The sequence below is a fragment of the Oncorhynchus masou genome, chromosome 29 (genome assembly GCF_036934945.1).
Source record: "Oncorhynchus masou masou isolate Uvic2021 chromosome 29, UVic_Omas_1.1, whole genome shotgun sequence".
In the NCBI taxonomy this organism is placed as follows: Eukaryota; Metazoa; Chordata; class Actinopteri; order Salmoniformes; family Salmonidae; genus Oncorhynchus; species Oncorhynchus masou.
Genome location: NC_088240.1, coordinates 74,015,012 through 74,035,695, shown reverse-complemented (window position 1 = coordinate 74,035,695; position 20,684 = coordinate 74,015,012). Strand labels below are relative to the sequence as shown.

Below are 20,684 nucleotides of genomic sequence, written 5' to 3'. Positions count from 1 at the left end.
GCATTTGCACTATCCAACTGTCTCGAGGATGGAGACCAATATAATTAGACCTACCTAGCTAAACCCAAATGCACAGTTTATTAACATTTCAAAATGAAACACTGGATTTATGGATTACAACACTTTGGTTAAATGTTAGATTCTGTTATACTAAGATTTCTATCATTGTGTTTAAAATGAGATAAACACTTACCATAGTGCCTTCCCCCTTCCTCTCCAGGACTCAAGTAAGAGTTCTGTATAGGTCAATAAAAGAAGGCTTTCCGAGAAAACCCCTCCATACCATTCCGACACGTTAATCTTTATTTGTATCCTTTAAGATCCCAATTTCAGAACAGAATATTTTAAACTACAAAACACTGCAACCATTCAGTTGAATTTGGGGTAAGACATTCAACGTGATAGAAAATTATATGCATGTCAATTTAACATTATAATTGGACAGCACATACATTTCTTGCATATTATACCAATTATGGAACTCAAATCAAACAAAAACCCAGCTGTTGAGAAACATTTCTCAGAAAGTTGACAGTACATTAAATCCTGGCTCCCAAACACCCCCCATCAGTACCTGAATAAGAAACCTTGGCGAAACCATACGGAAGCTTATATAGAATAGAAACGACAAAAATTACAATGACATTCAAGTGAAGACTAACTAGACAACCTATAACAAAGAACCCAAATAAATTATGTTGGTATAGTCAAATACATATGGAGTGTTTGGAAAGGTGTGCATAACACTGGAAGAAGTGCATGATCCTATTGCCAACATACGCAACTACTGTAACATCGAAAACAATGGAAACTATTTACCCTAATCTCAATCTCTTGCCACACAGTAAGCAGCTAACAACAAGGAGTGTTAGCTAGCTCACTAAACACTAGCAGGTACATTAAACATAGACATAGTAAGTCTTTAATAGCTAAGAAAAAATAATTGGAATACAGGAAAGCAACCAAATCCAGAGGGCAAATTCATGTAGAGGCATGGTTTATAAAAATCACCATTAATCCACAAAATGTGTTGCTATTATAATTTAATAACAAGCCTAGTATGAATTGTTTTACAGTAAGCTTGGTTATGTTTTTCCCTGTTTCTCAGGCCATTAAAAGGCAATCTCATTAACATTGTTGTCAGCAATCCCATTTTTCACTCTGTCTAAAGTACTGCCCTTATAATAAACAGTCACGTAGGGCTCTAGGCTTTTCCCTTGTCCTTAGTGACCTTCGTCTTTTATATGGTGGTGAGGAGGGAGGAGAGGGGATGGGAGAGGGATGGAGCTGTGTCTCTGGGTTATGGGCTGTGGGTTCATCAACAGTGGCGTCAGTCTCCTCCGTTCCATCCTCCTCCCCTTTCCTCTCCTCGGTTCCATCCTTCTCCTTCGATCCATCCTTATCCGCTTTCCTCTCCTCCGATCCATCCTTATCTGCTTTCCTCTCCTTCGATCCATCCTTATCTGCTTTCCTCTCCTCCGATCCATCCTTATCCGCTTTCCTCTCCTCTGATCCAGCCTTATCCACTTTCCTCTGCTCCGATCCATCCTTCTGCTCTTTCCTCTCCTCCGATCCATCCATATCTGCTTTCCTCTCCTCTGTTGCGCCATCCTTCTCGCCACCCTCAAGCTCCTCCTCTACACGGTCTCCTTCCATGTTCCTCTCCTCTGCTTTCTCCGCCACATCACAACTGGCTGGGTTCCCTCCATTCAACCTCAAGTCGAGCACACAGCCTGGGGTGCCCCCATCCCATCTCAAGTCCAGCCCCACGTCTGGCTCCATCTTCCTCTTCAATGCTGTCAGCGGGCTGTACGAACAGAAGTCTGAGCTCTGTGTTCCACTGTCAGGCTCTAGAGACAGTGGTTCCTGCTTTATATGGACTAAGCCCCGAAGCATTTTGGAGTGCAAAGAGCTGACGGACTCGATTTTCAGCTGATTCACTAGATCCACTTTGGCAGTGTTCTTCAAAGGTTCTGTCTGTTTGACGGTCAGGAGCCGCAGTGTTGACGGGACTCCCGGCTTTGGTGCCTTCTTCATTTGAGACTGAGCTGTTCCATCATCTCTGCTGTCATTTTGCCTGTCTTCATCTCCTCTCCCTTCTCTATTTCCCCCCTTCTGAGCCATAGCCTCCATTTTAGAATCCTCTCCTGGCTCCATCTTACTCTGAAAGACTATCCCCTTTTTATCTCCTGTTAAACTTGTGAATACTTCTTCCTCAGTCTCCTCTGCAAACCCAGGGTCTCTCGGTTCAGTCTTGACTACAAGGTTAGCAGGAAGAGTGGAGCAAGTCGACTTGTTAGACAGATCAAGAGGTAGTAAATTAGCAGGCTCCTGTTCGTAGTAAGTTGTCTTTAAGGCCAGATCCAGCGGGGCATTAGAGGAGTAGCGCCGGTTTGCCTCTGCTATGAGGCTCAGGCCCGGCTCAGAGGTGAAGCTGGACTGGCACAGCACCGGAGGAGGGGCTCCTGGATTTGGTGCTGGGTTGAATACCTTCCACTGGGGCTGTGTGCCTGAGAGAGCTGGGAGCTGGGGGGTGGAGGATGGGCCAGAGAGTCCAGAGGCCAGAGGGGTGTTGGCAGGGACAAACATGACCAAGGACACCCCAGGAGGAGGCTGTTTGTCCAGGCTGAGCTTCCACAGACCCTTGGTGGGTTGGTCAGGGCTCACCACACGGACAGCATTGGTGTTAGGGATTCCCATTGTGACTCCGGCAGGGACAGAGCCTGGCATTCTCACTGGGGTAGAAGCAGAGACTCCCATAGTGACTCTGGCAGGGGCAGAGCCCAGCATTCTCACTGGGGTAGAAAGTGGTGCTGACACTTGTCTCTCTGGTTTCTTCACAGGAGCAGAGACAGGGAGATAACTTGGAGCGAGCTGGGCTAGCGGTTTGGAAGGAGCAGCAGGTGCATCCTTCCATGGTTTCTTTGGAGCCATCTGCAAAGAGCGAGTTACAACAGTGAACAGAGAACTACTTGTACCCTTCTCTATCCAATCCAATTTAAATCAAAATAATCTGAAAATACTTTTCTTCCAAAGAGCCATATACAGTGACAAACATATATCAGTCTATTGCAACAGTCCTTAGGGGGGTAACCCATACTCACCACAGGAGGGGGTTTGCATCCACAGTCCTTGAGGTGGCTCTCGTAACCCTGCTGGTGAGGGAAGCCCAGGCCACAGTTCTTACACAGACAGGGCCTCGACCCTGCGTGGCCCCCCATGTGTGACATCAGCATCAAGGCCGAGCGGAAGCCCTTGCCGCACTCGGAGCAGGTCATCACCCTCTGGTGGGCCCCGGCGTGATTCTTCAGCTCGTCAGCCGTGGAGAAGGCCTGGCCACACTCCATACAGCGGATCTCATCCCCCTTGGTCCCCTGCTGGCCCCAGCAGCCAGTCTCCCTCTTGTGCCTCTGGAAGTCGTTGTGGCTCTGAAAGACGCCCAGGCATGCCACACAGTGGAGCCGCTCCGGCTCACACTCATGCTTACGGTAGAGCCTGGCCAGGCGGAAATGTGCACGGCACTGGATGCAGGTGTAAGGCAGCAGGCCCAAGTGGGAGAAGCTGTGCTTGAGGAGGGCATTCTTGCGGCTGAAGTTCATGGGGCAGTCGGTGCAGCGATAGCTGCGGACACAGCCCCGCTCCTTGTGGCGGCGGAGAGAGCGGCGCAGGCGGAAGCGGCGGCAGCACTGCAGACACACGTGGTCCGCCAGCTCGCGCTTGTGCTCCTCCAGGTGCTCCTCACACTTGGTCAGGCAGGTGAAGATGCGCTTGCATGCGTCACACTCATAGAACTCCTTCTCAAAGTGGGACTTGGCTAGGTGGTCCTTCAAACCCTGCTCAGAATCGAAGCCCTTCAGGCAAACACGGCAGCGGAGCTGTACGGGTGGGACTGAGGTCTGGGGCTGGGCGTGCGTCCGCAGGTGGGAGCGGTAGTTGGCCAGCTGACAGAAGCGCTTGCCACACTCGGCACAGCAGTAGGGGCGTGCCCCTGTGTGCAGGTTCATGTGCTCCTGGAGCTGGAAGCTGGAGGAAAGGACGAGGTCACAGACGCTACAGCGGTGTTCGCCTGAACCTCCAGGCTCTGCTTCTGAAAGGCAGAGGGAGAAGGGTGTTAAAGGTACAGCAGTCAAAAAGTTTTTCAGGAAATGTATGATATTTGGATGAAACCAAATCAAAGTAGGATACCTAAAGTATAAAAAATGACTGTTGCTTCTACATTGATAAAGTTTGATCATAAAGTTACTGGTCCCCTCCCCAATGTCAAACACCAGGATTCAAGAGGTGGGAATATTAATATGACATCACAAAATCTCAAATTTGAATACACCAATGGTACGGTGATATTCTCTTACCTCGTTTAAATAAGTACCGCCTTGTAACCAACAATTGCATAAGGGTGTTCGCAGAGGGGCGTGGTTTACATAACTAGGTAGCTAGTCTACTGGTGCCAAAATTTGACTGCACTGTGTCAGCAAATACAGTATAATTAGAGGTTTCCCCTATTCATCTAAAGCAAAGATACTTAGAGGTTTCTGCTTTCATCTGTGTCGTGTGTTAGCTAGTAGCTGGCAAGCTAGGTCTTCAGCCAGCATGAAACAAAAGCGGGGGAAGGGTTGCCAAGAACTCAGACGCAGTTGTCATGTCATAACATCATTAGACACGCCAAATGGAAGATTCATACAAACTTCTATACATTGATAGCAGAGGTGTGGACTCGAGTCACATGCTGTACAGCTATAGGATCGGATGCAGCGCAAACATGCAGCTCCAAAAATGTCTGGTGATTAATAATATTTACTGTTTACTTTGCAAGCTCACCAGCAATGGGGCTTCAAACAACTAGCATAAGTCTACTGCTCTCTTGGTATGTCAAAATTGCTTGAAATTAATAATTTACTTGTATTTGGAATTTGTTGTTAAAATTAATAATTACATAATCAAAATAATATCAAAATAATGAAGTAAAGGGCTGTCTGGTAACCTCAATAGACAAAGACTTGTAGTTGAACAAGTCGTTACATGTACAGATGTTGTTTTTTACTTGACGTGCGACTCGACTAGCTCTTAAAATGCACGACTTGGACTTGACCCAACCCGTTCTACTTCGAACTCAACTTGAGAACCGGACCTTAAGACTTGCAACCCGAATAATAATGACTTGGTCCCACCTCCGACTGACAGTCATGATATATGAACATTGTCTGGTAGTCAATATACAGTGTACAAAACAGTAAGAACACCTTCCTAATATTGAGTTGCACCCCTTTTGCCCTCAGAACAGCCTCCACTCATCAGGACATGGACTCTACAAGGTGTCGAAACGCTTCCACAGGGATGCTGGCCCATGTTGACTCCATTGCCTCCTACAGTTGTGTCAAGGTGGCTGGATGTCCTTTGGGTGGTGGACCATTCTTGATGCACAGGGGATACTGTTGAGCGTGACAACCTCAGCAGCGCTGCAGTTCTTGACACAAACCGGTGCGCCTGGCACCTATTACTATATCCCATTGTAAAAGCACTTCTTTTGTCTCGCCCATTCAACCTCTGAATGGCACACACACAAAATCCATGTCTCAATTGGCCAGTGAGACCAGTGGAGGAAAAACGCATAATTATCAGCTTCCGTAGCACTCACTTCCGTCATCATGAAGTGCTTTGAGAGACTAGTCAAGGACCATATCACCTCCACCCTACCTGACACCCTAGACCCACTCCAATTTGCTTACCGCCCAAATAGGTCCACAGACGATGCAATCTCAACCACACTGCACACTGCCCTAACCCATCTGGACAAGAGGAATACCTATGTGAGAATGCTGTTCATTGACTACAGCTCAGCATTTAACACCATAGTACCCTCCAAACTCGTCATCAAGCTCGAGACCCTGGGTCTCGACCCCGCCCTGTGCAACTGGGTACTGGACTTCCTGATGGGCCGCCCCCAGGTGGTGAGGGTAGGTAACAACTTCTCCACCCCGCTGATCCTCAACACTGGGGCCCCACAAGGGTGCGTTCTGAGCCCTCTCCTGTACTCCCTGTTCACCCACGACTGCGTGGCCACGCACGCCTCCAACTCAATCATCAAGTTTGCGGATGACACAACAGTGGTAGGCTTGATTACCAACAACGACGAGACGGCCTACAGGGAGGAGGTGAGGGCCCTCGGAGTGTGGTGTCAGGAAAATAACCTCAAACTCAACGTCAACAAAACTAAGGAGATGATTGTGGACTTCAGGAAACAGCAGAGGGAACACCCCCCTATCCACATCGATGGAACAGTAGTGGAGAGGGTAGCAAGTTTTAAGTTCCTCTGCGTACACATCACAGACAAACTGAATTGGTCCACCCACACAGACAGCATCATGAAGAAGGCACAGCAGCGCCTCTTCAACCTCAGGAGGCTGAAGAAATTTGGCTTGTCACCAAAAGCACTCACAAACTTCTACAAATGCACAAACGAGAGCATCCTGTCGGGCTGTATCACCGCCTGGTGCGGCAACTGCTCCGCCCACAACCGTAAGGCTCTCCAGAGGGTAGTGAGGTCTGCACAATGCATCACCGGGGGCAAACTACCTGCCCCCCAGGACACCTACACCACCCGATGTCACAGGAAGGTCATAAAGATCATCAAGGACAACAACCACCCGAGCCACTGCCTGTTCACCCCGCTATCATCCAGAAGGCGAGGTCAGTACAGGTGCATCAAAGCTGTGACCGAGAGACTGAAAAACAGGCGTACGACTTAACAATTATGCAGTACAATAAAGAAATCATGCAAAGAAGCCTACACAATCGCAAAGCATGTTAAATATATCCACATGCACTCCACTCACAGCCTAGTTTCAGCGGGAATATCATCTACAGGCAGCAAGAGCGAGCAGCTCTCAACTGGTTGTCGCATGGAGCAGCTCACAGAAGAATGACACCGGTAGCCGGTAGGGTTGGTAGGAAAGAAAGTTAAACATATCTACCAATAAATAAAGGGGGAAATGGGTATGCAAACAAGGTATTGAAAAAGTTTGGTCCGAAGTCTTGGTCAGTAAGCTATTAGAGATGAAACTGGCTCTCATGAGGAACGCGACAGGAAGAACCAGAGTTAACTCTGCTAAAGAGGATAAATTCATTTTAGTTTTTTTCACCTTTATTTAACCAGGTAGGCCAGTTGAGAAAAAGTTCTCATTTACAACTGTGACCTGACCAAGATAAAGCAAAGCAGTGCAACAAAAACAACACAGTTACACAAACAAACATACAGTCAACAACACAATAGAAAGATCTGTATACAGTGTGTGCATATGAGGTAAGGAGGTAAGGCAATAAATAGGCCAATAGTGGCGAAGTAATTACAATTTAGCAATTTACACTGGAGTGATAGATGTGTAGATGAGGATGTGCAGGTAGAAATACTGGTGTTCAAAATAGCAGAAAAACAAAAACAAATATGGGGATGAGGTAGGTAGTTGGATGGGCTATTTACAGATGGGCTGTGTACAGCTGCAGCGATCGGTAAGCTGCTCTGACAGCGGACGCTTAAAGTTAGTGAGGGAGATATGTCTCTAGCTTCAGTGATTTTTGCAGTTCGTATCAGTCATTGGCAGCATAGAACTGGAAGGAAAGGCGGTCAAAGGAGGTGTTGCTTTGGGTATGACCAGTGAAATATACCTGCTGGAGTGTGTGCTTCGGGTGGGTGTTGCTATGGTGACCAGTGAGCTGAGATAAGGCAGAGCTTTAATGAGCAAGGACTTATAGAGCATACAGGTCGCAGTGGTGGGTAGTATATGGGGCTTTGGTGACAAAATGGATGGCACTGTGATAGACTGCATTCAATTTGCTGAGTAGAGTGTTGGAGGCTATTTTGTAAATGACATCGCCGAAGTCAAGGATCGGTAGGATAGTCAGTATTACGAGGGTATGTTTGGCAGCATGAGTGAAGGAAGCTTTGTGCGAAATAGGAAACCGATTCTAGATTTAATTTTGGATTGGAGATGCAAAATATGAGTCTGGAAGGAGAGTTTACAGTCTAACCAGACATCTAGGTATTTATAGTTGTCCAAATATTCTAAGTCAGAACCGTCCAGAGTAGTGAAGCTAGTCGGGCGGGTGGGTAGCGATCGGTTGAAGAGGATGCATTTTGTTTTACTAGCATTTAAGAGCAGTTGGAGGCCACGGAAGGAGTGTTGTACGGCGTTGAAACCAGAGTTACCAGCCTCAGATATTGCAGCCCAAATAAATGCTTCACAGAGTTCAAGTAACAGACACATCTTAACATCAACTGTTCAGAGGAGACTGCGTGAATCAGGCCTTCATGGTCAAATTGTTGCAAAGAAACCACTCCTAAAGGACATCAATAATAATTGCTTGGGCCAAGAAACACGAGCAATGAACATTAGACCGGTGGAAATCTGTCCTTTGGTCTGAAGATTCCAAATTTGAGATTTTTGGTTCCAACCGCCGTGTCTTTGTCGGATGCAGAGTAGGTGAACGGATGATCTCCGCATGTGTGGTTCCAACCGTGAAGCATGGTGGAGTAGGTGAACGGATGATCTCCGCATGTGTGGTTCCCACCGTGAAGCATGGTGGAGTAGGTGAACGGATGATCTCCGCATGTGTGGTTCCAACCGTGAAGCATGGTGGAGTAGGTGAACGGATGATCTCCGCATGTGTGGTTCCAACCTTGAAGCATGGTGGAGTAGGTGAACGGATGATCTCCGCATGTGTGGTTCAACCGTGAAGCATGGTGGAGTAGGTGAACGGATGATCTCCGCATGTGTGGTTCCCACCGTGAAGCATGGTGGAGTAGGTGAATGGATGATCTCCGCATGTGTGGTTCCCACCGTGAAGCATGGTGGAGTAGGTGAACGGATGATCTCCGCATGTGTGGTTCCCACCGTGAAGCATGGTGGAGTAGGTGAACGGATGATCTCCGCATGTGTGGTTCCCACCGTGAAGCATGGAGGAGTTGGTGTGCTGGTGCTTTGCTGGTCAATTGGAGGTGTACCTGTGCTTCTTTGCTTGACATCGTGGGAAAATCAAAAGAAATCAGCCTAGACCTTAGGGGAAAAAAGTCTGGTTGAACCTAGTGAGCAATTTTCAAGCGCCTGAAGGTACCACGTTCATCTGTACAAACATTAGTACACAAGTATAAACACCATGGGACCACACAATCGTCATACCGCTCAGGAAAGTGGCACGTTCTGTCTCCTCGAGATGAACGTACTTTGGAGTGGAAAGTGAAAATCAATCCCAGAAAAGGAAAAGGACCTTGTGAAGATGCTGGAGGAAACAGGTACAAAAGTATCTATATCCACAGGCAAAAAAGAGTCGACATAACCTGAAAGGCCGCTCAGCAAGGAAGAAGCCACTGCTCCAAAACCGCCATAAAAAAAGCCAGACTACGGTTTGCAACTGTACATGGGAACAAAGATGGTACTTTTTGGAGAAATGTCCTCTGGTCTGATCAAACAAAAAACTGTTTGGCCATAATGACCATAGTTATGTTTGGAGGAAAAAGGGGGAGGCTTGCAAGCCGAAGAACACCATCCCAATCGTGAAGCTTTGCTGCAGGAGGGACTGGTGCACTTCACAAAATAGATGGCATCATGTGGACGGACAATTATGTGGACATATTTTAGTAACATCTCAAGACATCAGTCAGGAAGTTAAAGCTTGGTCACAAATGGGTCTTACAAATGGACATTGACCCCAAGCATACTTCCAAAGTTGTGGCAAAATGGCTTGAGGACAACAAAGTCAAATTCACCCAACTTATTGTGGGAAGCTCGTGGAAGGCTACCCGAAATGTTTGACCCAAGTTAAACAATTTAAAGGCAATGCTACCAAATACTAATTGAGTGATGTAAACTTCTGACCCACTGGGAATGTGATGAAAGAAATAAAAGCTGAAATAAATAATTCTCTAATGTTCATTGCTCGTGTTTCTTGGCCCAAGCAATTATTATTGATGTCCTTTAGGAGTGGTCCTGATCCCTAAGGAGAAGGATGCAGTGAACATCAGCCAATTCCGCCCAATCTCCTTATTGAATGTCGAGGGTAAAATCTTCTTTAGGGTCATTGCCCAGAGGATGGCCGAGTACCTGCAAAGGAATGCGTACGTCGATACATCTGTACAGAAGGCAGGAATATCAGGGTTCTCTGGCTGCTTGGAACATTCCAGCATGATCTGGCACCAGATCCAAATGGCCAAGGTGGAGAAAAGGGACCTCCATGTAGTCTTCCTCTACCTCGCCAATGCATTTGGCTCTGTGCCCCATGAACTCCTGTGGTCTGCCTTCAGATTTTTCCACATACCGGACACCATCACAAACCTGGTGAAGTCGTACTTCCAGGATCTGCAGTTCTGCTTCACCACCTCAGAGTTCACCACCTCATGGCAGTGCCTGAATGTAGGTATAATGGCGGGATGTACCATTTCTCCGTTGGCATTCACAATGGCAATGGAGGTTATCATCAGATCCTCAAAATGGGTTGCTGGTGGACAGCGAGTCGACTCTGGTTTCCGCCTACCTCCACTCAGAGCCTACATGGACGACATCACAACATTGACCACCACTGTCCCATGCACCAGGAGACTGCTCAGAAAACTCGAGGAGAACATCAGCTGGGCCCGTATGAAGATTAAACCATCCAAGTCACGCAGCATCTCGATTGTGAAGGGAGTACTCTCTGACCTGAAATTCTTCATCGGAGATGACCAAATCCCAACAGTGTCTGAGCAGCCGGTAAAAAGCCTTGGAAGGTGGTATGATGCAAGCCTGAAGGACAAAGACCAGGTGCAACAGCTGCGCAAAGACATCAGTAGTAGCCTACAGTCCATCGACAACACCCAGCTACCTGGAAAGTTAAAGGCCTGGTGTCTGCAGTTTGGTCTCCTACCCCGGGTGTTGTGGCCCTTAGCACTGTATGAGGTTCCAAACTCAACAGTGGAGAAGATGGAAAGAGGAGTCACAGGCTACTTAAAGAAGTGGCTTGGAGTTCCACGATGCCTTACCACCATAGGCCTCTATGGAGATGGTGTCCTCAAACTGCCCCTCACCAGTCTAACAGAGGAATTCAAGTGTGCAAAAACCAGGCTCCAGATGACACTGAATGAATCTCGAGACCCAGTGGTGAGCAACAACGCGCCGACCTTGGCAACTGGGCGCAAATGGAGGCCAGGAAAAGCAGTCCAGGAGGCAACAGCAGCCCTCAGACATGCTGACATTGTGGGTCATGTTCAGCAAGGAAGAGGAGGCCTTGGGCTAACTAGCCGTGCTGCTTGGAGTAAGGCCACTGCACCAGAGCGGCGGAAGATGGTAGTGCAGGAAGTACGCCATCAGGAGGAGGCTGCAAGGAGGGCCAAGGCAGTCTCTCTTGCCAAACAGGGACAGTGGACTCGATGGGACAGTGTGGAGAAGAGGAAGATCAGCTGGAAGGATCTGTGGGCCATGGAAGCGAGGCGGTTGAGCTTTTCAATCAGAGCAACATATGACGTCCTTCCAACACCAGTTAATCTTCACCAATGGTATGGTGAAGATCCGGACTGTGCCCTCTGTTCCATGCCAGCCAACCTCAGGCACATTCTCACAGGGTGTAAAACAAGCCTCACCCAAGGACGCTACACTTGGCGTCACAACCAAGTCCTTAAAAACCTTGCGTCCGCCCTGGAGGACAAGCGAGCTGCCACCAACTCCCTACCACCCACAGCAGCATCACACTCCTTACGGACAAACTTTGTCCGCGAAGGGGTTAAACCACCGAAGAGCGGCTCTACACCATTAGAGCGAGACCAGCTGCGCTTGGCCCGCGACTGGAAAATGCTAGCTGACATTGGCCGGCAACTTGTGTTTCCTCCGGAGATCGCAACCACCACCCTAAGACCTGACATGGTGCTCTGGTCCCGTTCACTCAATAAGGTCTTCATCATTGAGCTCACAGTACCCTGGGAAAACTCAGTAGATGAGGCTTATGAGCGAAAACATCTGCGCTATGCTGATCTAGCTGCCGAAGCACGGCATCATGGCTGGAACACAGAAGTCCGACCAGTGGAGGTGGGCTGCAGAGGTTTTGTGGCAACATCTACAACCAGACTGCTTAGAGACCTGGGAATTAAGGGCCAGAGCCAGCGTTCGGCAATCAAAGCTGTATCAGAGGCGGCAGAAGGCAGCAGTCAGTGGCTCTGGATGAAGAGGAAAGACCCCAGCTGGGCCCCGAAGTGAGAGGGCCAGGAGGTATGCGGTCAACAATGCTTGACTCAGGGAGGAGGATGCCCCTGCCATGCATATCCCATGGGATGTTGGCTATCAACAACAAGGCAACTCCTATGACTAATTGGGAATGGGACGCAAGCGTAGGATTGATCACCCTCTCGCTGGCCGCCTTTGGGGAGGGTGTATAGTGTGAAATGCCGAAACACCCTAGGAACCAAAAGGTACACTACTGACGATGCGCTCCCCAAATTTCACCACGCTCACTGTTCATTAACTCTTGGAAGTGCTTGCACAAAGGATAGTAACATCTCATCCTGTGTTCTTGGAATCTTTGCAACAATTTCACCATGAAGGCCTGATTCACGCAGTCTCCTCTGAACAGACTCATAATGGCACGTTGTGTTAGCTAATCCAAGTTTATCATTTTAAAAAGGCTAATTGATCAATAGAAAACCCTTGTACAATTATGTTAGTACAGCTGAAAACTGTTGTGCTGATTAAATAAGCAATACAACTGGCCTTCTTTATACTAGTTGAGTATCTGGAGCATCAGCATTTGTGGGTTCGATTACAGGCTCAAAATGGCCAGAAACAATGGCTTTCTTCTGAAACTCATCAGTCTATTCTTATTCTGAGAAATTAAGGCTATTCCAATGCGAGAAAATGTCAAGAAACTGAAGATCTCGTACAACACTGTACTTCTTCCCTTCATAGAACAGCAGAAACTGGCTCTAACCGAAATAGAAAGAGGAGTGGGAGGCCCCGGTGCACAACTGAGCAAGAGGACAAGTTCATTTGAGTGTCTAGTTTGAGAAACAGACGCCTCACAAGTCCTCAACTGGCAGCTTCATTAACTAGTACCCGCAAAACCCCAGTCTCAACGTCAACAGTGAAGAGGTGACTCTGGGATACTGGCCTTCTACACAGAGTTCCTCTGTCCAGTGTCTGTGTTCTTTTGCCTATCTTTTATTTTTATTGGCCAGTCAGATATAGCTTTTTCTTTGCAACTCTGCCGAGCAGGCCAGCATCCCAGAGTCAACTCTTCACTGTTGACATTGAGACTGGTGTTTTGCAGGTACTATTTAATGAAGCTGCCAGTTGAGCTAACACAACGTGGCATTGGAACACATGAGTGATGGTTGCTGATAATGGACCTCTGTACACCTATGTAGATATTCCTTTCTTTTTTTTAAATCAACCGTTTCCAGCTACAATAGTCATTTACAAAATTAACAATGTCTACACTATATTTCTGATCAATTTGATGTTATTTTAATGAACACATTTTTTTGTTGCTTTTCTTTCAAAAACAAGGAACAAGGAAATGTCTAAGTGACCCCTTTTTAAAAACGGTAGTATAAAGTGTGTGTATATATATATATATATATATATATATATATATATATAAATAAAAAACACACACACACACACACGCCCTTGGAATGTATTCAGACCCCATGACTGTTCACATTGTTACATCACAGCTTTATTCTAAAATTGATTGAATTGTTTTTTCCCCTCATCAATCTACACACAACACCCCATAATGACAGACAAAAACAGGCTTAAACATTTGCTATTTTATAAAAAACACATTTCACATAAGTATTCAGACTCTTTACTTCGTACTTTGTTGAAGCACTTTTAGCAGTGATTACAGCAGAGTCTTCTTGGGTATGACGCTACAAGCCTGGCACACATATTTTGGGAGTTTCTACCATTCTTCTCTGCAGATCCTCTCAAGCTCTGTCAGGTTGGATGGGGAGCCTTCCTGCACAGCTATTTTCAGGTCTCTCCAGAGATGTTTGATCGTGTTCAATTCCGGGCTCTGGCTGGGCCACTCAAAGACATTCAGAGACTTGTCCCGCAACCACTCCTGCGTTGTCTTGACTGTGTGCTTAGGGTTATTGTCCTGTTGGAAGGTGAACCTTCACCACAGTCTGAGGTGCTGGAGCAGGTTTTCACTATGCTTCACCGTAGAGTTTCCTCCAAACGTGACACATGGCATTCAGGCCAAAGAGTTCAATATTGGTTTCATCAGACCAGAGAATCATGTTTCTCATGGTCTGAGAGTCTTTAGGTGGCTTTTGGCAATCTACAAGCGGGAGTGCCTTCTACTGAAGAGTTGCTTCCGTCTGGCCTCTCTACCATAAAGACCTGATTGGTGGAGGCCTGCAGAGATGTTTGTCCTTCTGGAAGGTTCTCCCATCTCCACAGGGGAACTCTGGAGCTCTGTCAGAGTGACCACCGGGTTCTTGGTTACGGAGGCCCTTCTCCCATGATTGCTCAGTTCGGCCGGGCGGCCAGCTCTAGGAAAAGTCTTGGTGGTTCCAAACTTCTTCCATTTAGGAATGATGGAGGCCACTGTGTTCTTGGGGACCTTCAATGCTGCAAAATGTTTTTGGTACCCTTCCCCAGATCTGTGCCTCGACACAATCCTGTCTGGGAGCTCTATGGACAATTCCTTTGACCTGATGGCTTGGTTTTTGCGCTGACATGCACTGTCAACTGTGAGACCTTATATAGACAGGTGTGCCTTTCCAAATCATGTCCAATTAATTTAAATTTACCACAGGTCGACTCCAATTATGTTGTAGAAACAGCTCAAGGATTTACAATGGAAACAGGATGCACCTGAGCTCAATTAAGTTTTACGAATGCATTGTACACAGTGCCTTCAAAGAGTATTCACACCCCTCAACTTTTTCCACATTTTGTTACGTTACAGCCTGAATTAAAAATGTTGATTTTGTGTCACTGATCTACACACGGTACACCATAATGTCAAAGTGGAATTATGTTTTTATAAATCTTTACAAATTAATAGAAAATGAAAACCTGAAATGTCTTGAGTCAATCAGTATTCAACCCTTTTGTTATGGCAAGTTCAGTGGTAAACATGTGTTTAACAAGTCACATAATAAGTTGCATGGACTCACTGTGTGTAATAATAGTGTTTAACATGAGTTTTAAAAGACTGCCCCATCTCTGTAAGGCCCCTCAGTCGAGTTGTGAATTTCAAGCACAGATTCAACCACAAAGACCAGGTAGGTTTAACAATGATATGCATCAGTAGATTAAAACAACTAACTTCCCGGGGATCTGTGACTCGTGATGATAGTTTGAGCATGTTGGAGTTACTAATTACATTTTGGATGGTGTATCAATACACCCAGTAACTACAAAGATAAAGACGCCCTTACTAACTCAGTCACCAGAGAGGAAGGAAACCACTCAGGGATTTCACCATGAGGCCAATGGTGATTTTAAAACAGTTAAGAGGTTAATGGCTGTGATAGGAGAAAACTGAGGATGTATTAACAACGTTGTAGTACTCCACAATACTAACATAAAGTCATGGATTACAGGCAACATCCGCAATGAGCTAAAGGCTAGGGCTGCGGCTTTCAAGGAGATGGACTCTAACCCGGAACCCGGAAGCTTATAAGAAATCCCGCTATACCCTCCGAAGAATCATCAAACAGGCAAAGCGTCAATACAGGACTAAGATCGAATCGTACTACACCGGCTCTGATGCTCATCGGATGTGGCAGGGCTTGCAAACCATTAGACTACAAAAGGGAAGAACAGCCGAGAGCTGCCCAGTGACACGAGCCTACTAGACGAGCTAAACTACTTCTACTCTCGCTTCGAGGCAAATAACACTGAAACATGCATGAGAGCATCAGCTGTTCCGGAAGACTGTGTGATCAAGCTCTCTGCAGCTGATGTGAGTAAGACCTTAAGACTGGTCAACATTCATAAGGCCGCAGAGCCAGACGGATTACCAGGACATACGAGCATGCGCTGACCAACTGGCAAGTGTCTTCACTGACATTTTCAACCTCTCCCTGTCCGAGTCTGTAATACCAACATGTTTTAAGCAGACACCAGGGTGCCTGTTTCCAAAACACTAAAGTAACCTGCCTAAACGACTACCAACCCCGTAGCACTCTGTTCAACCATGGCTGCACGGCCAGGCACAACTCCAACACCATCATTAAGTTTGCCGATGGCACAACAGTGGTAGGCCTGATCACCGACAACGTCGAGACAGCCTATAGGGAGGTCAGAGACCTGGCCGTGTGGTGCCAGGACAACAACCTCTCCCTCAACGTGATCAAGACAAAGGAGATGAATGTGGACAACAGGAAAAAGAGGACCGAACAGGCCCCCATTATCATCGACAAGGCTGCAGTGGAGCAGGTTGAGAGCTTCAAGCTCCTTGGTGTCCACATCCCCAACAAGCTAACATGGTCCAAGCTCAACAAGACCGTCATGAAGAGGGCACAACAAAACCTATTCCCCCTCAGGAGACTGAAAAGATTTGGCATGAGTCCTCAGATCCTCAAAAGGTTCTACAGCTGCACCATTGAGAGCAACCTGACTGGTTGCATCACTGCCTGGTATGGCAACTGCTCGGCCTCCGACCGCAAGGCACTAGAGGGTAGTGCGAATGGCACAGTACATCACTGGGGCCAAGCGTCCTGCCATCCAGGACCTCTATACCAGGCGGTGTCAGAGGGAGGCCCTAAAAATTGTCAAAGACTCCAGCCACCCTAGTCATAAACTGTTCTCTCTGTTACCGCATGGAAAGCAGTACCGGAGCGCCAAGTCTAGGTCCAAGAGGTTTCTAAATAGCTTCTATCCCCAAGCCATAAGACTCCTGAACATCTAATCAAATGGCCACCCAGACTATTTGCATTGCCCCCCCTTCTTTTACGCCGCTGCTACTCTCTGTTGGTATCAACTATGCATAGTCACTTTAATAACTCTACCTACTAACCGGTGCCCCCGCACATTGACTGTGTACCCCCCTGTATATAATCGCACTATTGTTATTTTAATGCTGCTCTTTAATTACTTGTTAGTTGTATTTATTATTCTTATCCATATTTTTTTTATAACTGCATTCTTTGTTAGGGGCTTGTAAGTAAGCAATTCAATGTAAAGTCTACACCGGTTGTATTCGGCGCATGTGACTAATACTATTTGATTTGATAAATGACAGAGTGAAAAGAAGGAAGCCTGGACAGAATACAGGGTTCCTGTTTGCAATAAGGCACTAAAATAATACTGCAAAAAATTTGGCAAAGACATTTACATTTTTAACCTCAATACAAAGCGTGTTGCTTTGTAATGTTTCACATTTTCAAACATGGTGGTGGCTGCATCATGTTATGGCTATGCTTGTCATCAGCAAGGCCTGTGATGTTTTTTGGGGGGGGGTATAAAAAGAAACAGAATAGAGCTAAGCACAGGCAGAATCCTAGAAGAATACTTGGTTCAGTTTGCTTTCCAACAGACACTGGGAGACAAATTCATCCTCCACCAGGACAATTACCTAAAACACAAGGCCAAATATATACGAGTTGCTTACCAAAACAACACTAAATATTCTTGGGTGGCCTAGTTACATTTTTTAAATCAACGGCAAGACTTGAAAATGGCTGTCTAGCAATGATCAACAACCAATTTGACACAGAATAATTTTTTAAATAATAAATGGGCAAATATTGCACAATCCAGGTGTGCAAAGCTCTTAAGAGACAAAGCTCTTTAATCGCTGCCAAAGGTGACTAACATGTATTGACTCAGGGGGTTGAATACATATCTAATCAAGATAGCGTTTTATTTTCCATTAAACATGTTTTGTGTAGATTGTTGACAACAAAAGAACTACAATGAAATCCATTTTAATCCCACTTTGTAACACAACAAAATGCAGAAAAAGTCAAGGGGTGTGAATACTTTCTGAAAGTACTATATATATGTAATGAAAAGTACCCAGACCTCCCCTTGGAAAGTGAACTGAAATTGAAACTGAAGTTGTCCAAAATAAACTAGCTAGCTCCCTTGATAAACAGTGCTGACAGTTCTATTTGGGCTAGCTAGCTAAATTATACAGCCAACATTTTTTTCTATATTGATATTGTTACAATAACCAAACAGTTGGATAAAAAAAAAGTGAAAACATTGTGATATGACAGGTTTGAATGTTGCATGCAAATTTCAATGTTGTTTGAGTTTCTATGTGCATCAGCAAATTTGCTTGAGATAATCTCACTGCAACCATGTTGCTTGACATCAGTCTTTAAAAAAAACTTCACTCAAGGTGAGCTCCTCACCCACTCAGTCGGTCTTTTCAGACTTCCTGGTAGTTTGACATAAGAGAAAACATTTTACAGAAATGTAGAGCATTTTTAATCAGGGAAAAAAAATGTATGGTTGATGTTTTAGTCTTTGAGCTGAAGCCTACCTGGGTCCAGTTCGTCCTCCTCCTCCTCCTCTTCATCATCATCCTCATTCTCAGAAACCTCACTGTCATCTGTTTCCTCAGAATCCTCCTCTAAACTTTTTGCAACTTCTGCTTCTTTCTCTTTCAGTCCTTGCACTTTCCCATCATCGAAAACATCTTTCCCTCCATTTTTCCCTCCTATTCCCTCTCCAATATTTTCTCCTGGTTCTTCTTCCTCAGCGACCGCCCTTCCTGGCTTCCCTGTGTTTACAGGTTTTGGAGTGGTCTGAAACATTGCAGTCTGGTCTGCCAGTGGCAGCTTGGAATCATTCTTAATGGTTCTTAAGTGTTCAACAGGGGGAGTTGAAGGAGCTGGTACAGTAGTCAACACAGTACCAGCTCCAACACGAGACACAGATATCAAGACAGTTTTAGTTATTTTGGGGGTTTGGTGAAGGCTATTGCTTTGACCACTTACTAAACTCTTGGGTAGCAATATGGGACTAACAGGCCGTGAAGTGTGTGCCACTACCACCGGTTTGTGTGTAGAAGGAGGGGGTGGGCAGAGTATTGTCAGTGTCTCAGGGGGCCCAGAGGGACTTGGGGTTACTGTAATGTGAGGGCCCGTCTGTAAGGCAACCTGCTGTACTGTAGAAGCAGTCCTTGAGGCTACAGAAACCAGCTGTTCTACACCGACCAGTTCTGGGTCCACAGCTGTGGGAGTGAGTGCAGCAGGAGGAGGTGGCGAGGAACTGGGGATTTGGAGGTTGGCCAGGGATCCAGGGGAAATATTGTTAGAGGCCGAAGGCGATGGTGTTTCCTTCACACAGGTAATTTCTCTGGGCTGCAAGATGTCAGGGAACCCTAGTTCTGTCAGCTGGATATCAATGGTGAAGTCTGACATGGTACCTGTGAGACAAACACAATCCATTGATATAATTCTCTAATGCCACCATTTCAGGATCAGGACAAACGCCAGCAGAATGATGTACCTTAAGACCAGACCATGATGCAATTCCAATGTCACTAAAAGTAAGTGCCATTAGAAAACAAAAATGTCGAATGTTAATGTTGGCAGAAAACAGCTAAGACAATGTATTATGTTTGACATTGATTCTGAAATATAGAAAACGTAACTAGCCATTTTCAACCAAGTGCAGTGAGCAGGCAGAATACATGAATGTACTGACTGTGACGGTAACTTTCACCATGTTACCTTTGAATTGTAGCTAGCTAACGGTAGCTAGTTATTTAGCCAATCTAATTAAAATCCTAAGCGCAAAATGCCCCACGTCAATAAAAACTACCTACCTACTGCAACTATTGACAGAATAAGCAGGTAAATTATGACGACATAAGAACTTCCGCAGCTCACCTCAGTTCTGATTGCAACAGTGAAGATGGCTAATTTTCAGAAGCTCCACCTGTACAGAAACACCTTGTGGCGGTGGAGGCATGCGCTCTTCACTGTCCGAAAAGTATCCAGAAACTATATTATGTGACTGATCTATGATACTGTATAACGCTTGTTGCACAAGGTTACTATCTCGCCTAAATATGGATTAAACGTATGTTTAATTTATTTTGTAACACACAATTTGCTGTAATTGAATCACTTACAAACCGCGACCGATTTGCTTCCGTCTTCAACAACAACAATGGGACAAAAACATCAGACCCTTTACACACTTAATGACACCTACTGTCGTGGAGGGGTATTACAACAACAAATTATATGTGACTCATTAAGCAAACGCTCTTATCCAGAGTGATTTACAGGAGAAATTAGGGTTTAAAGTGCCTTGCTCAAGGGCACATTGCCAGATTTTCACCTAGTGGGCTCAGGATTCAAACCAGCGACCTTTCAGTTACTGGACAACACTCTTAACCACTAGGCTACCTGCCTGACCTGTGAATGGAACTTTGCACTGAGGTAGAGGTAGTGGTCCTGCTGCTGGGTTGTTGCCCTCCTACGGCCTCCTCCACGTCTCTTGATGTACTGGCCTGTCTCCTGGTAGCGCCTCAATGCTCTGGACACTACGCTGACAGACACAGCAAACCTTCTTGCCACAGCTCGCATTGATGTGCCATCCTGGATGAGCTGCACTACCTGAGCCACTGGTGTGGGTTGTAGACTCAGTCTCATGCTACCACTAGAGTGAAAGCACCGCCTGCATTCAAAAGTGACCAAAACATCAGCCAGGAAGCATAGGAACTGAGAAGTGGTCTGTGGTCACCAC

At 46.1% G+C, this 20,684-nt stretch overlaps 1 protein-coding gene across 1 annotated transcript; it reads right to left on the bottom strand.

Moving 5' to 3' along the window:
- Positions 1-280: 280 nt before the first annotated feature.
- Positions 281-20,089, bottom strand: LOC135520507 (uncharacterized). Its single transcript, XM_064946109.1, has 4 exons — positions 19,820-20,089; positions 18,466-19,353; positions 3,105-4,087; positions 281-2,934 (listed from the first exon to the last, which is right to left on the bottom strand). Exons 2-4 carry the CDS (start codon positions 19,346-19,348, stop codon positions 1,180-1,182), a joined length of 3,621 nt encoding a protein of 1,206 aa, XP_064802181.1. The 5' UTR covers positions 19,349-19,353; positions 19,820-20,089; the 3' UTR covers positions 281-1,179.
- Between the last annotated feature and the right edge of the window lie 595 nt (positions 20,090-20,684).